Source organism: Kwoniella dejecticola, chromosome 1 (assembly GCF_000512565.2).
Source record: "Kwoniella dejecticola CBS 10117 chromosome 1, complete sequence".
In the NCBI taxonomy this organism is placed as follows: domain Eukaryota; kingdom Fungi; phylum Basidiomycota; class Tremellomycetes; order Tremellales; family Cryptococcaceae; genus Kwoniella; species Kwoniella dejecticola.
Genome location: NC_089301.1, coordinates 568600 through 585741, shown reverse-complemented (window position 1 = coordinate 585741; position 17142 = coordinate 568600). Strand labels below are relative to the sequence as shown.

The 17142-nt window shown below is 49.3% G+C and overlaps 6 protein-coding genes across 6 annotated transcripts; 2 read left to right on the top strand and 4 right to left on the bottom strand.

Annotated features, from left to right (window-relative positions):
* Window positions 1-200: 200 nt before the first annotated feature.
* On the bottom strand, window positions 201-956 carry I303_100221 (uncharacterized protein; the record flags this gene model as incomplete). Its single annotated transcript, XM_018403594.1, has 3 exons — window positions 201-421; window positions 490-591; window positions 707-956. 3 exons carry the CDS (start codon window positions 954-956, stop codon window positions 201-203), a joined length of 573 nt encoding a protein of 190 aa, XP_018266248.1.
* A 389-nt stretch (window positions 957-1345) lies between these two features.
* On the top strand, window positions 1346-3001 carry I303_100220 (uncharacterized protein; the record flags this gene model as incomplete). Its single annotated transcript, XM_065968072.1, has 4 exons — window positions 1346-1359; window positions 1421-1508; window positions 1623-2345; window positions 2498-3001. 4 exons carry the CDS (start codon window positions 1346-1348, stop codon window positions 2999-3001), a joined length of 1329 nt encoding a protein of 442 aa, XP_065824144.1.
* A 130-nt stretch (window positions 3002-3131) lies between these two features.
* On the bottom strand, window positions 3132-7569 carry I303_100219 (uncharacterized protein; the record flags this gene model as incomplete). The annotated part of the gene is made up of 20 exons (XM_065968071.1): window positions 3132-3231; window positions 3329-3393; window positions 3472-3693; window positions 3789-3917; window positions 3981-4022; window positions 4079-4393; window positions 4457-4765; window positions 4813-4896; window positions 4952-5154; window positions 5206-5377; window positions 5439-5520; window positions 5573-5823; window positions 5889-6061; window positions 6127-6314; window positions 6370-6534; window positions 6607-6884; window positions 6950-7085; window positions 7144-7202; window positions 7264-7395; window positions 7489-7569. 20 exons carry the CDS (start codon window positions 7567-7569, stop codon window positions 3132-3134), a joined length of 3186 nt encoding a protein of 1061 aa, XP_065824143.1.
* A 435-nt stretch (window positions 7570-8004) lies between these two features.
* I303_100218 (uncharacterized protein) lies at window positions 8005-9639 on the top strand (the record flags this gene model as incomplete). Its single annotated transcript, XM_065968070.1, has 3 exons — window positions 8005-8353; window positions 8493-8934; window positions 9012-9639. 3 exons carry the CDS (start codon window positions 8005-8007, stop codon window positions 9637-9639), a joined length of 1419 nt encoding a protein of 472 aa, XP_065824142.1.
* A 251-nt stretch (window positions 9640-9890) lies between these two features.
* I303_100217 (uncharacterized protein) lies at window positions 9891-13177 on the bottom strand (the record flags this gene model as incomplete). The annotated part of the gene is made up of 11 exons (XM_018403590.1): window positions 9891-9931; window positions 10006-10133; window positions 10277-10564; window positions 10698-10769; window positions 10837-11016; window positions 11128-11315; window positions 11433-11522; window positions 11610-11666; window positions 11746-11817; window positions 11948-11978; window positions 12048-13177. The coding sequence occupies 11 exons, from the start codon at window positions 13175-13177 to the stop codon at window positions 9891-9893; spliced, it is 2277 nt and encodes a 758-aa protein (XP_018266244.1).
* A 1074-nt stretch (window positions 13178-14251) lies between these two features.
* On the bottom strand, window positions 14252-17001 carry I303_100216 (uncharacterized protein; the record flags this gene model as incomplete). The annotated part of the gene is made up of 3 exons (XM_018403589.1): window positions 14252-15103; window positions 15161-16748; window positions 16808-17001. 3 exons carry the CDS (start codon window positions 16999-17001, stop codon window positions 14252-14254), a joined length of 2634 nt encoding a protein of 877 aa, XP_018266243.1.
* Window positions 17002-17142: the final 141 nt, after the last annotated feature.

The window sequence follows — 17142 nt, the reverse complement described above, 5'->3', positions numbered from 1 at the left end:
CCGTCGGAAATTACCGACTATCCGGCCAAAGCAGCATCATTGACTACGCTGCGTACCCCCAGCGTGGATGAGATGCTATGCTAGGCGGAGGACATGCAGAGTGCATGGATAGGCTACGAGTACAACAGATGGAGTATGATGTATGTATACAACAGAAACGAAATAGCAGAATGTAATATTGATCGATGCAAAAGACGACATCAGTGTCCATCAACTTCCATACTTTCCCCTTCCATTTCCCCCTCACTTTCCCCTACACCAGACACTTCTTCGTCTTCGCCCAAATCAGCCTCACCCGACAAATCAGCTAACATCACCACCCCGCCCTCTTCCTCTGTAGGTAATGGGCCAGGTGCGACCTGTGCCACTGGCTCGCCCGTCGTCGTCGTTGGTAATTTATCAGGTTTACGATCCGCCGTGACTGCGCATTGTCGAAGAGAGCAGTATTAGCCGGATTCCGACTCACTGAGCACCATGTATCGTACTCACCCCACGGCCGACGATCCATCGGACATTGTTGTTTCGAGCTCTCCGTATCTATCCATTTTAAGAGGCAGTGCATATGAAAGACATGCGAACATTCTCCCCAGACTAGAAATAAGATTCATTACCCAATGGAAAATCCAACCAATCAGCAAATACACGGTAAACCTTGTCTTGAATGGCGGAGATGAGTTGGATGCGGCGTTTTGTGCTGGATACTCACTCAGCGGACAATCATCTCCTGGGATCTTACATTCCGGACAACACCCCTCAAAGGCATTCTGACAGATCCCACAGACCTCTTCATCATCATCGTCGTCGTCCGCGTAATTCGGATCATCCGTATCCAGATTCACATATCCCTGTTCGATATCTTCCAAATCCAGGTGTTTATGTATCTTGTGAGGTTCGTCTGACGATATATCCCATTTCCAGTATGCGACGGAGTTGTACGATTTGATCGTTACTTTCATCTTGAGCGGATCAAGAGTGAAGAGCGAGAGATTACGAAGTCGCGGGGATTTGAGCGATGTCGTCCAGCTTATCCGCAGTCCGCCCGCCTGCTTGTCTTGTTATGCTGGCGCGCAATCGCAAACGGGGAAGCAGCCTGATGAATCTGTCAGCGATATGCGTGGAAGAATGCTCAGTGAGTAATACCGTAGACGACCTTTTGACGCGTCAATTCTGCACTATCAATGTTGATTTTCAGGAACTGCAGAGGGAAATACGATGACGTGGAAGGTAAGTTGATTGGAATTTACTTAAGCTACATCTTTCGTTCAACTAAGAATACATGTTTTTCCCCAGCTGTACCGATTCGCTTGGGACCAACAGAAACATAAGGGGAAAGCGCAGCAAGAAGATGGGATATACATTGTGCGTATTGAGCTCTCACGTCGCCGAATTCTTTAGCATTCTAGCGCTCACACGCTTCCAGACAACTTCACTGGTCTTACACCCCTCCACCGGGCCGTCAGATCTCCTTGGCAGATATCGTCCTCCCCCGAGTCCTCGAGAGCTATAGCGTGAGTCTGAGCCAGGAGAATCGTCTCAAAATGTACCAATCCCTTCCATCTCACATTTCTTCCTCTCTCTTCATGCCACTGATGATCGAGTTTCAACCAACGACTTGGGGTTAGCTGCACACACCCTCAAGATCAACCGTACAATTCCGTACATACCGCTCATCTTTCCCTTCTTCATCTACCGACCCGTCCAATACCAATCGTACAAGTCGGTATCTGACCACTATCAATACATTGCCCAATCCTCTTCCTCCCGGCCAAAATCAAAGTACCCTCAACAGCAATAGCAATAAGAGTGCCGGTAATGGTAATGGTAGAAGCGAAACGAACGAAGATGATATAACGTATCTATTCTTAGACGATCGGTCGGTGATCTCTGGTAATATCCTACAAGCGACTCAAAAGATTGTCAAGAATCAATCTCAGGCTCAAAGTCAAAGTCAAAATCAAGGTCAAAATCAGTCCAATACATCCTCAAATCCGACGCCAACTCCAAATACATTGAAACCCGATTTACATTCCACGCAGACTCCTCGGTCGCAGAATCAACCTATAGAGATTGATAAAGATACATTAGACGACGACGGTTTCGAAATCATCGATATCCCCGCATCCGACTCTACACCAATACCAATACCACAGACACAGACGAACAATGCTCCTCCTAATGCTAGTGCAGATGCAGCAGCGAAGACGCCTGCGGAAGAAAGGCGTACTCGTACTCGTAAACCCACACGATTCAAATGTCTAATAGTCAAACCCACTTCCAACGTTCAACCTCTTCTGCAGAGTCTGCTCAGTCCGTTCGTAATGGGTTATACAAAATCCGCTAAAGCTGTGAGTCACATCGCTCGCATATATCCCTTCTCTTTCCTTTGCCTTCCTCTTGAAGCTCTCCGTTATACAGCCCTGCCAACAAGAAACAAGAAAAAAAAGCTCAATATACTGATTGACATGAAATGCCGAACCCTTGCCTCGCCTTACCTTAGACCGCGTCAACCACTTCGTCCTCTTTACCCACTCCAACCCCTCTTCCAGGCTCGTCCCTCTTACTGACCGTCCTAACATTCAACGCCCTACCCTTCCCCGTCTCCGCGTTCCAGCCCAACTCCAATCCAGAATACACACTACGATTAAAGGTATTCATCCTACCCAACCCCAATGCGACGTCCATCTTCCTGGAAGTCGAATATCAGCCACTCACTCCGTCTCCGTCTCGTGATACCAACACCGGCATAGATACGAGCGAGCCCGAGCCGAACGTCAACAAAAATGTGAAACCAATCGAAATATGCCAAGAATTCTTAGAAGGTTGTTTGATCAGCGGGCTGAATGGGACATTGAAATGGATTCACCTTGATCAAGATCAAGATCATGACCAAGAACAAAGTGTCCGTTCATTTAAGAGGCAGAGCGAATGGGAGGGAATAGAACGTTTTAAGAAGAGCGTCTTCGCGTTGACTCGGGCAATGAGGGAAAGTGGTTTCCTGTAATTCCACAAAGGTATTGGGAGGAGTGAGGAGTCATCGGAAGAATGTAATATGACATTTGATGGTTGTACAGTATGATCAATGCAATGCAATGTAATGCATGAGGCCCGTTAAAGCATTGTGAGACAGATTGCTATACAGCGGTCGCATTACCGTATGTTGTCCCATCTAGACCTCTAGCAACCAATGCGAACTCATGTAATGCTTCTCTCATCCGTCGGGCTGTTCGAGATCTAAGTTGCGATAAATGATCGCATCAGCCGTGCCACTGCCATTCCGTGGCTCAAAAACCCCTGAAAAAGTATGCGGAGGCGAGAAAAGCAAACTCACTTCAGGATAGATTCCTTCAGTTTCTTCTTAGAAGCAGGAGTCGCTCTAGGATCAGGAAATCCCTCCTACCACGCACCAAGATAGCCCATCTCAGCTCTTGAACATACTCCACGCAGCTGAGGAGGAGGACAGGAGACACTTACCTGACTGAGAATCCCATCTAGCCATCCACTTATATCGCTCGCTTTGACCCTACCTACCAGCGCAGCCAGTAGTTCCGCCATGTTAGGTATAACAGACCTGGGTCCTTCACTGCCCGCACAGAGTAGTAATGCTCGTAAGATCAGCGGACCGAAATGAGCGAATAGTGGTTCCGAGAGCGGTTCGAGCGGAGAAGGGTATCGAGTATTGGCTAGTAATGCAACCTGATCACGCTTGAAAATCAGTACGGTGCCCAAGTAATCATCGAAAAGGCAGAAGAAGATGAGTTCAGTCTTTAATCGGGTCGAGCAAGACTCACGAAATACTCCGAAGCTGCCTTGAGAGAAAACCTCTCCTGTGTGCCGAGTCCCATCAAGCCTATCGCCATGTACCCTTCTACGACTTGAGGCGGCAATCGCAACAGTACACCAGGGAATCGAGAGGCGAGCTACATGAGGTGACGCCCATATCAGCTGGTCTTAGAGAACGCTGCCATACAGATGATACTCACCGAGGAGCAGAATTTGAACCATCCTTCCACTACATCAGGGTGCTACGACAAAATGTGATTAGCAATTTGCATGAATATCGAAATAACAGAGGACATACCTCCTTCATACCCTCGCCATCAAGATATCTTCCAGCCACAACAACCAATCTCGAAGCGACATCTCCCACGACGTTCCACTTGCCCACCTGCTCGTCCTCCTCTTGTCGCTTGACCGCTTCGCTCTTCTCCGATTTCTTCGCGAAGCTAGTCACGGGCGCATTCACTCTGAGTGTCAGGGTAGAAGCCAGTGACATCCATAATGCCGATGGAGAGTTCTCGCAAGCCATGCAGACTAGCGAGAGGAGTGGTAGAGGCGATAAGGATATTAGCGTTGATGATGATAAAGTGGCATGTTTCAGCAGTGACGATATAGCCTAAGAATAATAACGATCAGCATCAAGGGAAAATCCTGCAAGTTATATTGGGTCATGACCTACATCAGCAACTTCGACGTCACCTTCACCCCGCCCGACAACGCCTACGAGCCCTTCCACAGCAGCTTCGATTCCTCTCCTAAGTTCTACTATTCGCGTATCTTCCCTCGTACGGCTGATAGCCTCTTCCCGCGCAGCTTCGTCCCCTTCGTCTGTCGTGTCAAACATCTCATCTTCCGAAGGGGATAGACCTTTGAAACAGGCGGTAAGAGACCCAGTGGACTGTAGTAACGCTGCTTGAGCGTTGGACGGATCGACTGAGTATTGTTGTAGCGCTTGCGATATCCGCGACAATATAGGCGATATTATCCCCTGCCCATCATCAGCTTTCGCGTCACTTATTTCACTAGCTAACGTACCTCGACTGGCCCAATGGCATCCGCAGGGGCTAACGCTTGTATCACACTGGTTATGGCTTGAATCACTTTACTCTGCTCATCAGCCTACAAACCCGTTTGATCAGCTGAGATTGTAATCGGCGAGTAAGCTAGAACATACACCTAGGTCACCAATCTTGCCATGCAATTCAGCGAATGCACCGATGTGCTCCACCAATTTCTTCCTGCACATATCGCAAAGGGCTTTGAGGGCATCTGCTGCCGATCGAGAAATGGTGGAAGACGAAGTGAGGGAAGGAACGAGGTATGACAAGACAGGTGGTAAGTGGGCGGGGTGAAACTTGAACCATTCTTCGTACGATTCTACATTCGCGTGTCAGAACACTTCGCTGATCTACAGGCCGACTGACTCACGAATCAGACAGACGACAGTCAAACGCAGCCTCTCTTCGCCCTTCCCACGTATCGGTCTATGAGCCAATTGGCCTAGTATCTGTTCGCCGAAAAGTATGGGTAGACTCTTGTCCTCGCCTAATGGTACGGCTTCCGAAGAGTAGCGGATACAATGTAATGTCGCTTCGATGTCCTGTCCCAACCCCTCAGTAAGGCCTCTGTTGTTCCCATTTTGCTTCAGCAAGCTAGCTCACCTGCCATGCTGCCCCACTTTGCACTTGTTGGCCTGCTATATTCGTCAAATTTCCCAGCATCTCATCGCGCAGTATATAGTACCTACATCATAGATTAGCTCAAACCCGACAGGCGTCATTACAAAAACGCTTACGCTCCGACAATGACCTCCCCTGCATCTCTTCTCCAGCTATCGAATGCTTCTCTATCCTCCTTGTCCAATCCACCGAGACTTCCACCTGTCTCACCATCACCAGGCCACCTGACTTTCCGGCGAGTAACCTGTACCAGCTCCTTGAAGAAATTCTTCGCGACCGCCCAATCCGGTGACGAATCCTGTGGTGTAGAGAACATCGGGGCATCCATTATCGCCTCTTGAATCAACGGATATATCGGTAATGTGAGCTAAGGGAGATGCCCAATCAATGATCACAGATCTTCTCAAAGTCATACAGTCAACCAGAGCTTACTTCGCTGATATTCTCTTCCGCGCCTCCTAAGCCCTGCCAGCCTGTCAGACGCAGTATGACGCCTAGGAAAGCTTGAACATCATTCTGCTGTATCCTGGCAACAAGCCATTCGGAAGAATGTTCAACCAAGGCTGCCAGCAGCTTCGTGAAGCCGATGACCTCCTCCGATGGCTCTAAGGGAAGACGGCATGTCAGCTACGGCCCTCGGCGAGGACTGGTATATACCGCTAGAGCATACCTCCATCTGCCGATGCTACTAGCGCTTGTCCCGATGGACCAACTATCCAAGCTAGCATCGGCTCAGTCAGAATCTTTGTGCCTTTGCCGTACTTAAATATGCTTTCTGAAAGCACTTCGACCAAAGCTGAGGAGGCAGCAGGCATAGGTAGGAGATTGTATAAGGCCGGTAATAGGATATTCAGCTCCCTATTTTTAGCAGTGCGTCAGCTTGCGCTCGGAAGTGTATACAAAACAAGCTTACTCTGGCGATAAACCCCAATCAATCCAGCTTTCCGCGCATTTACATGCCGCTTCAGCTTCTTTCAGCCTTTCATTCGGACTCAGACCGGGATCGCCCGTCATTGCATCCGTAATCGCGCTGACCACCACTGATAAATCACTCTCAATATGCCTCCGGAGTGGCTGCCTGTAGAAAGTAAAATGAGCACGAGTGGAATGCGATGCAGGATCGGGTCGCATGGCGAAAATGCAGACTCACCTTTGGTGTTCTGCCAAGCCGGCTCGGCCGATTTCCTCAATACAGATAGCACACCATTCCAGTGCCAATAGCCTTGCTCGATGTTTCAGCTGAGGAGCAACATCATCGAGTATGGTAGAATGGCTTGGCCCCGACGACCCGGGAGTATTGTATCCTGATCCAGGAGCCGACGGCGGGAGAGCTGTCGAAGATGCGAAAGAGGAATGGATGGTCTGTATAACGGTCAAGATCGGATGTAAGAAGTGCGGGAAAGCGAGACGTAGGAGGAGGGATGCGAGCTATCAGTCAAACAAGTTAATTAGCAAGCTTTCAATCCCTTGTCCGCGGAAGCAAGACAGCTCACGGATCCGAATAGTTTCCTGACTACGACGCCATTTGCGGGTTGATAGGAATGTTGATTATGCGGATTTATAGCGTTTCCCAGCGTGCTCAAGAGTAATGGAAGTAATGCAGGTCTCAGATCCTCAGGAAGAGTCTCCCTATTCAATCTCGTCAGCTTCGGCCGGTCAGGCAAGCTCTTCATACAGCCAGACTTACCAATCTCGAGAGATCTTGACCTGAGCTGTGTGAGCACCGAAGAATCGCACATTCGGGTCCTTCGGTAACGATATCAGCATCTCGTCCCTCCACGGAGGCAGCAGTAACTCAAAAACGCACCTCGTGACCCGCTAAGCCAGCTATCAGACCCCAAGCCTCCTGCGCAGATTGGATTTGCTGTAATTCATGCTGTAGATGTTTCGCTAAGTCCGGATTGGAGGATGTGGATGGGGAAAAGAGGTGTAAGATAGTCTTTGTCATGAGAATGCATCATATCGTCAGTCCAAGTGCCGTGTAGTATTACAAAGATACGACGAAGAAATATGAAACTGGACATTGACCCACCTGAGCAACCCTTTCGAGGTCAGCTTGAGGGAGAACGGGGAAGGCGTAATTCTGCTGATGAGAATACCCGTCATCCATCATGATTGTCGGTCAGCTGATACCGTTTCGGGTGATTCTCACTCTTGAGATTCCGATGTCTTCAGCCAATGAAATTGTCTCGCGTAAATGCAAGACGAAGGCTATGCAAGGTATGCTTTGTTGCTGTCCTCTTTGGAACCCAACAACATCCTCGGTTGGATTCAACTTTGTTCGAGGGTTAGAGTGTTGATGTCATCACTTTCATTGGCCCGAGCTCGGCTTCGAAGGAAGCAAGGTTCAGGTGGATATCTTGAGCGCATACTAGGCAATGATCCTTACAATTGCTCACAGCAATTCCAATCAGTCACTTGCGATCTCTGAACAGTCCCCTATCTCATCTGCGCCCCGAAACTCAATCTGGAAGAAGCGATGATTCTGCGTATCTTGTCCGACATATAGTCCCCTATCTCCCCGTCCGACCCATCTTCGCACCATACCATGTCATCTTCCTTCTGGTCATCCTCCCACTGTCTACACTGGCTCACTACTCGCCCAGCACTACTGGTCTCTCGGCAGGTAGACCTCCAATATTGCACGCCGAAACAGCTTTACTGCTTGAACATCTTCTTCGCTCAGCTAATCCAGAAACTGGGCAAACGGTTACTACTGCGTCAAATCCCGATCGCAACAGCTTGTGTTTTCTTCAAGCGGTTTTACCTCAAGAACAGTATATGCGAGACGAACCCTTACTTGGTCCTGGCTGCTTGTTTGTTCGTCGCTGCGAAAGTCGAGGAGACGCCTGTGCATATCAAGAGCGTTGTCAGCGAAGCGAAGGTGGTCTTCAATGGTGAGTAAGGACTTGGGCACGCTTGTCGACGTCAATGTCTGTCCATCGTCGCTGAGGCTTTTCTCATGTGAAGAATACCCTTTACATCTTCCACATCTCCTCAGCAATTGAACCTGAAGCTGACTTTACACCTTCGCAGAGTACAACATCAAGCTTTTCCCTGCTGAAACCAACAAATTGGGGGAAATGGAATTTTATCTGTTGGAGGATCTTGATTTTCACTTGGTCATCTTTCATCCGTACAGAGCATTACTGCATATGACAGGGAGAGAGCCTGCGGATTCAGGCAAATTCCCTCTCAGTCGAGTCGAGGAAGATCAAGCGATCAAGAAGAAAGAGCTCGAAATCAGGAAGAAAAAGGACGAGGAAATTCGGAAATCTTCCCTGAATACCGTCGGCGTTGGAGGGAAACCTTCGCCTTCGCCTTCGTCTGGAGCTGGTATTGGAGGTGTCAATGGTAATAAGGATATTATCGAAGATGAAGACAACGAGCTGGAAGCTAAGAGGGTCAGGCGGTTGATGGGCAGGGGATCTACAGACGGTATTGGAGAAGTCGATGAGGGTGTTTTACAGATCTCCTGGTAAGTTCTGATTAATGCGTCTCACGTTGAGCCTTCCCTTGCGATTCGGCTCAGCTGACACAACAATGGGATGATAGGTTCATATTGAACGATACATATCGCACGGACGTCCATCTCCTTTACCCGCCATATATCATCTCACTATCCGCCATATACATCGCATTCTGCCTCACATCTATGAACTCCTCTTCGGCCTCACGAACACGTACGACCTCTTCGTCCTCGCAACTGAACTCCATCCAATCATCAACCACCATCAACGAACAGTTAGGTATAGATCCGCCTCCTAATTCAGCGGCGAATTTCCTAGCTGGATTCCAGGTGAACCTGAACATCTTATTCGCTTGCGTCCAGGATATAATATGCCTGTATAGTATATGGGAGAACTTTGAACCTACTTCCATGCGTAATCCTCATAATCCCAACCAGAATCAAAATCAGAGTCAACAACCGCAGAATCAACTCAAATCTGTGTTCGGAGGTGGTGGCGGAAGTATGACCGGGAATGAAGATGGTAAAGATGGCAACAAGAAAGAGAAGTTTGGTCCGGAAGAGGCAGAAGCTTTAGTGAGGAGGATGATCGAGTCTAGATTGGTTGACATGGGTCATCCCAATAATGCCGGAGCCAATCAAACGGCCAAGAGGTCGTTACCGGTCAACAGCGTGGATCATTCTATCGCAGGAAAGAAGAGAGCTAGGAAATAGCTCCGCGTCTGTGTATGGCGCCGCGTGACTGATTACACACGCGGGTCAACAGGCATGCGATTCTGATGTTGTCGAATAATGTTGTATTTTGTGTAATTGCGATTGCAATCTTCGTGTCATGTCATGTTATATTATATGCATTTGTCGCATCGACTGTTATATTACTGGGGTCGATCATTATTATTGACAGATCATTATATCGGTCTGACAGTGTCCTTAAATCATCTTCGTAGTGCGGTCAAAATTGCTCACTAAACCTTGACAAGGAATTTGCGGCTCGTCTTGTATCGCGCTGCGAGTGATGGACCGCATTGATATTCAGCAGTGTGTCCTTCCCCTGATCAGGCGGCAATTCAATGAACGCACCATAACAAGCTATGACACCTCCGGCAATCTGCATAGCCCCTCCGAAGATGATCGTATACTTAAAGGTCGTTCGTCCCGTGGAGTCGTATATTCCTCCTCCGATAGGTCCATTGATCAAGTTACCGGGACTATACCATCCGCGGCGAGCCATATGATCAGCACAATGTCTTCACCGTAAGCCATCCGGAAAAGAGTGCGATGCGATACGATACGATGTCATATGATACGGAATGCACGATATAGAGACAAGGATGAGCTGTGCACGACTTACGCTCCAGAGAGTAAGATCAATCCAACATTAGTAGCCAAATTGGCCGGACCGAATAATTGCACGATGATCTGAGGTAATATCCCGCTGAAACCAGGTGCGATCAATCCAAACATCACCGCGAACGCCAGTACCCCGCCAAACGTTTTTGCCGTTAACCAAAGGGCGAATTGAACGACCCCTGAGATGGTGAATACCAGGATGTACGTGTTGATGGGCCCGATCTTGTCTGCTACGAAGCCGACAAGGGCTCGACCGATACACAGTGTATAGGCTAAGAGGGTCGTTGGTCTGTGTGTCGAATGTGACGGAAACGAATCAGCGTCGTCGGTATGGACAATAGGATGATCCAGGTAGTGGGTAGATCGATCGATAGGGGTTGCAGAGAGGTGAGGCGAGACGACGGTCATAAGAAGCCACTCACAGAGCGAGCAAGATCGGATCCGAGATAGGGAAATTCGCTCGGACGTATTGTGCCAGAAACGCGAAAGGCATTCTGCATCGAAAAATGTCACATGCATTAGCTTTAATGTATCATCCGGAGGTCTTGATCAAGTACTCACGCATATCCAGTAGTACCGACGACTGTACCAATCATGATACTCCAGAACGCCCCCGTCTTGACCACATCCTTATCGACCCAAGGCGCCGTCTTGCCGCTTCGAGCTTCAGGGGACGTAGGTCGGGTCCGAAGGAAGAAAGTCGCAAGAAGCATGAAGAACAGTTCGACGAATGACAAGATTCTGCAAAAGTCACAATAAGTCAGTGAGTAAGTAAGTGAGTAAGTCGTTCTTATTCCACCAAGCAGAACAAGGGGTACGATGGAGGGGGTTTCACTCCCGAACGGAACTTACAATAGAGTCTTCTTGTATCCCACCGTAGAAAGTAGCTGTCTAGCCACAAGTGTGATGGTTCCTCCACCTAAACCTGCACCGCCAATGGCTATTCCACTCGCTAGACCTCGGCGTCGGTAAAACCATTGCGAGGGCAAAGACATGAAAAGCGGCAAAGCTAGACCTTGCCCAAAACCAGAAATGACACCCTTTCAGACGGAACATGACGAGATGCGCTGTCAGCCATGGCAAGCATTAAAAGAACCATCACAAGCGCACACGCTGTGGCTGATTCGATGCGAGACTCGGGGTCTGAACCGACTCACTTGGGTCAAGATCAATTGCCATAATTTGGTAGACCATGAAGCCAGGAAAAGTCCGAGCCACATGAATCCGGCTGAGGAGTATAAAACTCGCTAAGGGAGGTTGCAGATCAGATCAGTACAGATCAGATCGAAGTCATCAGTCAATCATCCCTTTTGGTCTCGCAGCCTTCCACTGACCTTGAAACCATACCGATCTCCCATTCTGCCAGATAAGAACGCGGAACAATTCATCATCTACCACTCACTGCATCAGCTAACATCTGGCAGCGTCCGATCATTTCTCGGGGCAGCTAAGTAGTTTTTAAAAGCTCACAAATCCATTCAGACAACCTGGTAAAATGAGTATGGCGGTCTTGGTATCCGTGAAGATATTCGTGGCGTAATACTGTTCAGCACAGCACGAAGCAGTGGTGTCAGCGCAGATGCGAACCAAAAAAACGCCATGAAACACTGAGCACTGAGCACTGAGCACTAGGCACAGAGCACAGAGCACAGTCGTCGAGGGCTTGACTTACCTCTTGGAAAACACCATAGTTCATATTCCAGCTTTACGAGGGTCATCAGCTCGGATCCGCCAGCAGTAAGATGCATTGCAATCACTGGCCTCGCACTCACCCCATGGTACATCCCGCCAAAATCACACAGCAAATCAAGACGATCCATCCGTATCCTCCATCCGGATAAACATGCTCTGCAATATCGATCCTCTGCTGTTGTTGCATTTCGATATCTTCTTTACTACGTCTCGAACCTTTCTCCGAAAACGAGGAACTAAAATATCCATCTTCTTTCCCATCATCACTCAGAGCCGCAGGTGTATTCACAGCCGATGATCTTCTCGAGTGCGTAGGCGATAAAGTCGGTTTATGTTTCTTCATCCTATACCCTGACATGTGATGCTGTTCATCTTCCTCATCCTGTTCTGAGTCGTGTTCGTGATGCTCATGATGATCGTGTAATCCAAGAGGTACATTGAAAGTAGGTCGTTTCGAGCCTGAGATAGAAGTATTCGAGGCTGACCTAAATCTTCTCAATATCCCTCCTTTCCCTCCCTGCGATTCTGGTCGAGGCGAGGCGCTAATCTCGCGTTGTAGTCTCAATCTTTCCGCTGCCTCTTGCTCGTATCGCTCGCTTCGGGCAGTTTCAATTCGTTTCAACGGACCTCCTCCCCCGACAGAAGCAGGATCTAGCACAGCTACGACATCACCTGGCGCAGGGATCGGCGGTGGTGGACCATCATCTACCAACGTGTTCGAGCGTCGAAGAGATAATTTCCGATAAACGATACCTGCCCCTGGACCCGTATTCGCACTTGCACCAGCCACCGACTGAGCGTGGGCGATAGTCTGACTTCGATGTCGATTTGGCAATGTATTGCTTCGATGCGCAGGGTTCCGATTGTTGAAAGTCGATGTACTTTGACTTCGTGGTTTCTGACGTGTTTGTCTCTCTTTGGGCAAAGTATTCGGAATAGCAGTCGATATAGAGCTGGTCTTGGCGTTTTCATCGGTATCATCGTTGACCTTTTCATCGCTGCTGGACAGGGCATATTCGGTGTCATCCGGCATGCATAGGGTTGCAGTCGACGAAGCTATAGTAGATAGTCTAGGTACGGTATGACTCTGTTGACCCTCGATGCGTTCTTCGCTGTCCCCTGGCCCGACGATAGGCGAGGCGCGATGATCATCGTTGTCCGAGCCGGTGTGGCCGGTATTGGTATTGGCTTGGACATTGGGACTGGACATTATCGGTTATGCGAATAAGGGTAGATGGTGTATCTAGGTATCAGAAATCGGATGAAAGGCTGGACTGTGCGTTGGGTCATTGAAGGCCGGCCTTACTACAGGTCGGTATTGATCAAGTATGGCTTTTTAGAGAGTGTAAGGTAGGGGATGTGCCAAATAAATCGATGTCTGATCTAGTGAAGTGGGGATTAGAATGGTAATAAAACAGACAAACACAGAGGAAGAGTTTGTTATTTGGTACAACAGTTGACTCGTTAAGATGTCTGGACCATAACAGCAAATTCAACGCTGAAGCAACGATCTCTGGGGATATGGGAGTCCAGACCACCCAAACCCAAACCAGAAACCCAGAAGCACCCAGAAACCGACAATCAACCCCGAACACCCCCCTCAGAGGGAAATCCCACCCGCCAAAAATCTTCTGATACGTGCCCGACAATACGGACAAATCCGATGTTTTAGTTCAAAAATTCAGGGCATTTGCCGATCATGCCGAGGTACCATCCGGAAAAGCATCTCATCTATCCTCGAGATAATGAAGCGCAGCGCATCTCCCCCTCATCATATACCTACCTACCTACCCGAATTCTGAGGAGCAGACGATCCCTCTGAGATGTTTGAGAAGCAGACTGACCCGCGTCTCACTGTCAGTGCGAAGATGGACGAAAATGAATTCAAGCGCCTTTTTGGAGAGCTCGGATGTCACGGTCCGAGGGTTTCGGGTGACTCCGAGTAAGAGGAGCTCCAACCCTGTTCTGGACTTCTCGCCGGATCCAAACAACCTTCACTGTGACAACGTGCAAACGAATGACTGTATTGACTGTATGACTGTATAGCTGCATCATGCGAAGATCCCAATAGAGGGCCGTGGACTATAGTCTTCCATTCCGATTTATTCTATCCGACTAATTTATACTTCTTATACCTTTGTATTCTCTACTTCACTGTTAACCTTTAACCCAGAAGAACGAAAACGAAATTGGCCCAAAATCAATATTATAAAGTGACTACTGAGATGGTGAACAAAGAAAGAACAAGATGTCGACAACTTTAGATCAACCCCCTCCTTTCCATTTATACACCATCTACAACGGGTCCACTGCCTACGGCGTTGACAGTAGGTTGAACGTTTTGTTCGTCGCTCCTCGTGGTTGGCACCTCGGTAAGGACGTTCGAATCGTCAGCCGCAGGAACTCCTGCCGGCGGTAACTCGTTCACCTCTTCAGTCGGAACACCCGACCCTCCTTGATTCACCTGCGGCAGAGTCTGAGGAACAACTGAAACGCCTTCCGCTTGAGTTGCAATTGCTTGGACCTGAGCTTCTGACTGATTCGCCCCGACATTCTGCGTGCCATTGGCAGCTTGCGCTTCTCCAATAGTGGGTGCAAAGGAGACACCGTCGCCAGTAAGAGCGGCTTTGCTTTCCGCAGACGAGTTGTCGTATCCATCATCGGTGGTTCCCATCAACTTCTGCAGTTCATCCCATTGAGGTTCACTGTTATCCGTCGTGTTGGCGGCAATACCTTCTAGACCGGCTAGATCCATATCCTGCAGTGGATCAGTGAAACCTTTGAACTCGTCTAGCTCGAAGTCGCCGGAGCCTTGTGCAGGAGTATGTTCACTTGATCCGGGTTGATCAGGATTCTCAAAACCCGCGAAATTGTTATCAGAAGACGGAACGCCGTCACCAGCTGGCGAAGAAGCTTTGGCAGGATCGGAAGACGCATGAATGGCCGGAACATACGCTTTTACGTCATCTCGAAGAAGCGAGGTCGGCGCAGGAGCGGGGTGAGACGAAGATTCAGGAATAACGGGTGGTCGTCGAGGAACATCTTCACCTCTGGCTCGGGCCGCAGCTTCGTCCTCGTAAACTTTACGAGCAGCTTCGTATTCTTGCTTATCATTCTCGGCTTGTTGCAAGTACGGCTATAGATAATGAAGAATCAGCTTATGCTCATTATGGGCTTCGTGCAGCATATTCACCTTCTTCTCGTCATCTGAGAGACTCCTCCACTTCTCAGCAGCCAGAACACTCTGCTTGGTCGTTTCCGATTCCTCGCCCCAAACTTTGGCTCGGATATCGTCGTTCTCCCTGATGCCTTTCAAGAACAAGAAGTATGCTGAAAGAGGTTTCTTCGGCGCATTGGGATCTTTCAAATTTCCTTTCCTCGACTTGCCTTCTTTACGTTGCTGTGCTCGGAACGCGTTTTCGGCTTTGATGTCTTCCGGTGTCAGAGTGGCTTGCCAAGCTGCCAAGTCCTTGATGTACTGTTCCTTGCTTTCGAGAACCTTCTCAGCATAATACTTCTTCTGCTCTTCACCAAGCGTGGCGTAAGCTATTCCTGCATCTTTGGCGATTTGTGCAACATTCAGCTTAGCATGATGAGGTGTACCACCAGGCGAGTTGCCTTGAGCAGCAGCCGCTTTCGCTTTGTTCAGCTCGTCGGTAAAGAACAGTTGCCAGGCCGATTGAGCTTGACGGGGTGGATGGAGGTGAGATTTGGGATGTGCTTTCGGTATCTTCTCTTTCTCCTTCTCCTCCTTCTTCCCCTTCTTCCTGCCGCGACCGTCCTTCTTGACCTCTACTTCCTCCTCCGTACTGGACTCCATAGGTCTTTTGCCGAGACCAGCGTATTCTTCCGGTATTTCGTGCTTGGCCTTCTTAGGAGGTTTTGGTGCTTTGGGCTCCTTCGGCGGCTTTTCAGCTTTGGGTGGCTTCTCCTTTTTCTCCTTTTTCGGCTTTTTCTCCTTTGGGTGGACAGGAGCAGCAGCGTGAGCAACAGGAGGTAGTTGCCCAGCTTGATGACTGCCTTGCGTGTGCGCCGGCGCAGGAGGATAACCGTATTGTTGACCATTCCACTGCGGTTGCCAGCCATACTGCGGATTAGCCATATGTTGCGGTGGCATCGTGTGCGACATGGAGGGATGACTGCTGTAGCCTTGCCACGCTCCTTGTTGCATCGGTGTAGCTTGAGAAGCTTGAGACTGGGACTGGCGCGACGATGCGCTCGGTTGCTGTTGCCAAGCTTGCTGCTGCCCGGATGTACTTCGAGGTTGCTCATGCGTCGGCCATGACTGGTAAGCTGAGTTGGCGTTTGAGTAATCGTACATACCGCCCGAAGCGGATGATCGGTGATGATTATCGCCCATGGTGGCGCTCTGAGGCATCGTGGGCGTAGTTGTTGACTGGCTCGCGCTGTTTCGAGGAGCGGCTGGTTGTGACGCGTAGCCATGAGCAGATGCTGACGGATAGCTGGCCCATTGTCCCGAACTCTGATGACCTTGCTGATCATAGTAATGCTGGTATTGGCCGGAATAAGGATGAGCTGTTTGTGGTTGTCCGCCCATACTTGAGTGATGATGGCTTGAGATTTGAGGTGGAGCTGATGATGGCTGGTAGGGCGATTGTTCGGCAGTTGGCGGTTGAGCTGATGGGTAATAACGCGATGACGGCGATGGATTGGTCGCTGTGGCTGAGGCTTGAGGTGGAGTACCAAGCTTGGGGCCAGATGTTCGGCGCGAGCCTGATGGAACTGACGGAGAAGAAGAAGCGGCAGCGTACCCTCCAAGGCTGTAAAAACGTGAATCGATCAATCATCCATTCAGGGCAGATCTGGAGTCGTGACTTACTTCATGCCTGTATTGTATCCGCCATATCCGCCGACGTTGCCATATCCAGCATGGGAGTAAGCGTTATAACCGTCGTCACCACCATACATCCCTTGCGACGAGCCATCATCCCTTCGACCACTCAACGATGCCACGTCTTGCTGGCCATACGAGCGGGGATTTGAGCTTGACCGTTGATGAGTTCCTGTATACATGTTGGATTGATTTGACTGTTAAAACACAGGCGTATACACACGCGGCGGATTGATCGGTCAGAGCAGTGCGGGGAGCCGAGGAAAGACAGATTGCATTCGGATCAGAGGGAGAAGAACATGAACATCAGCTCGGTCTTCCTG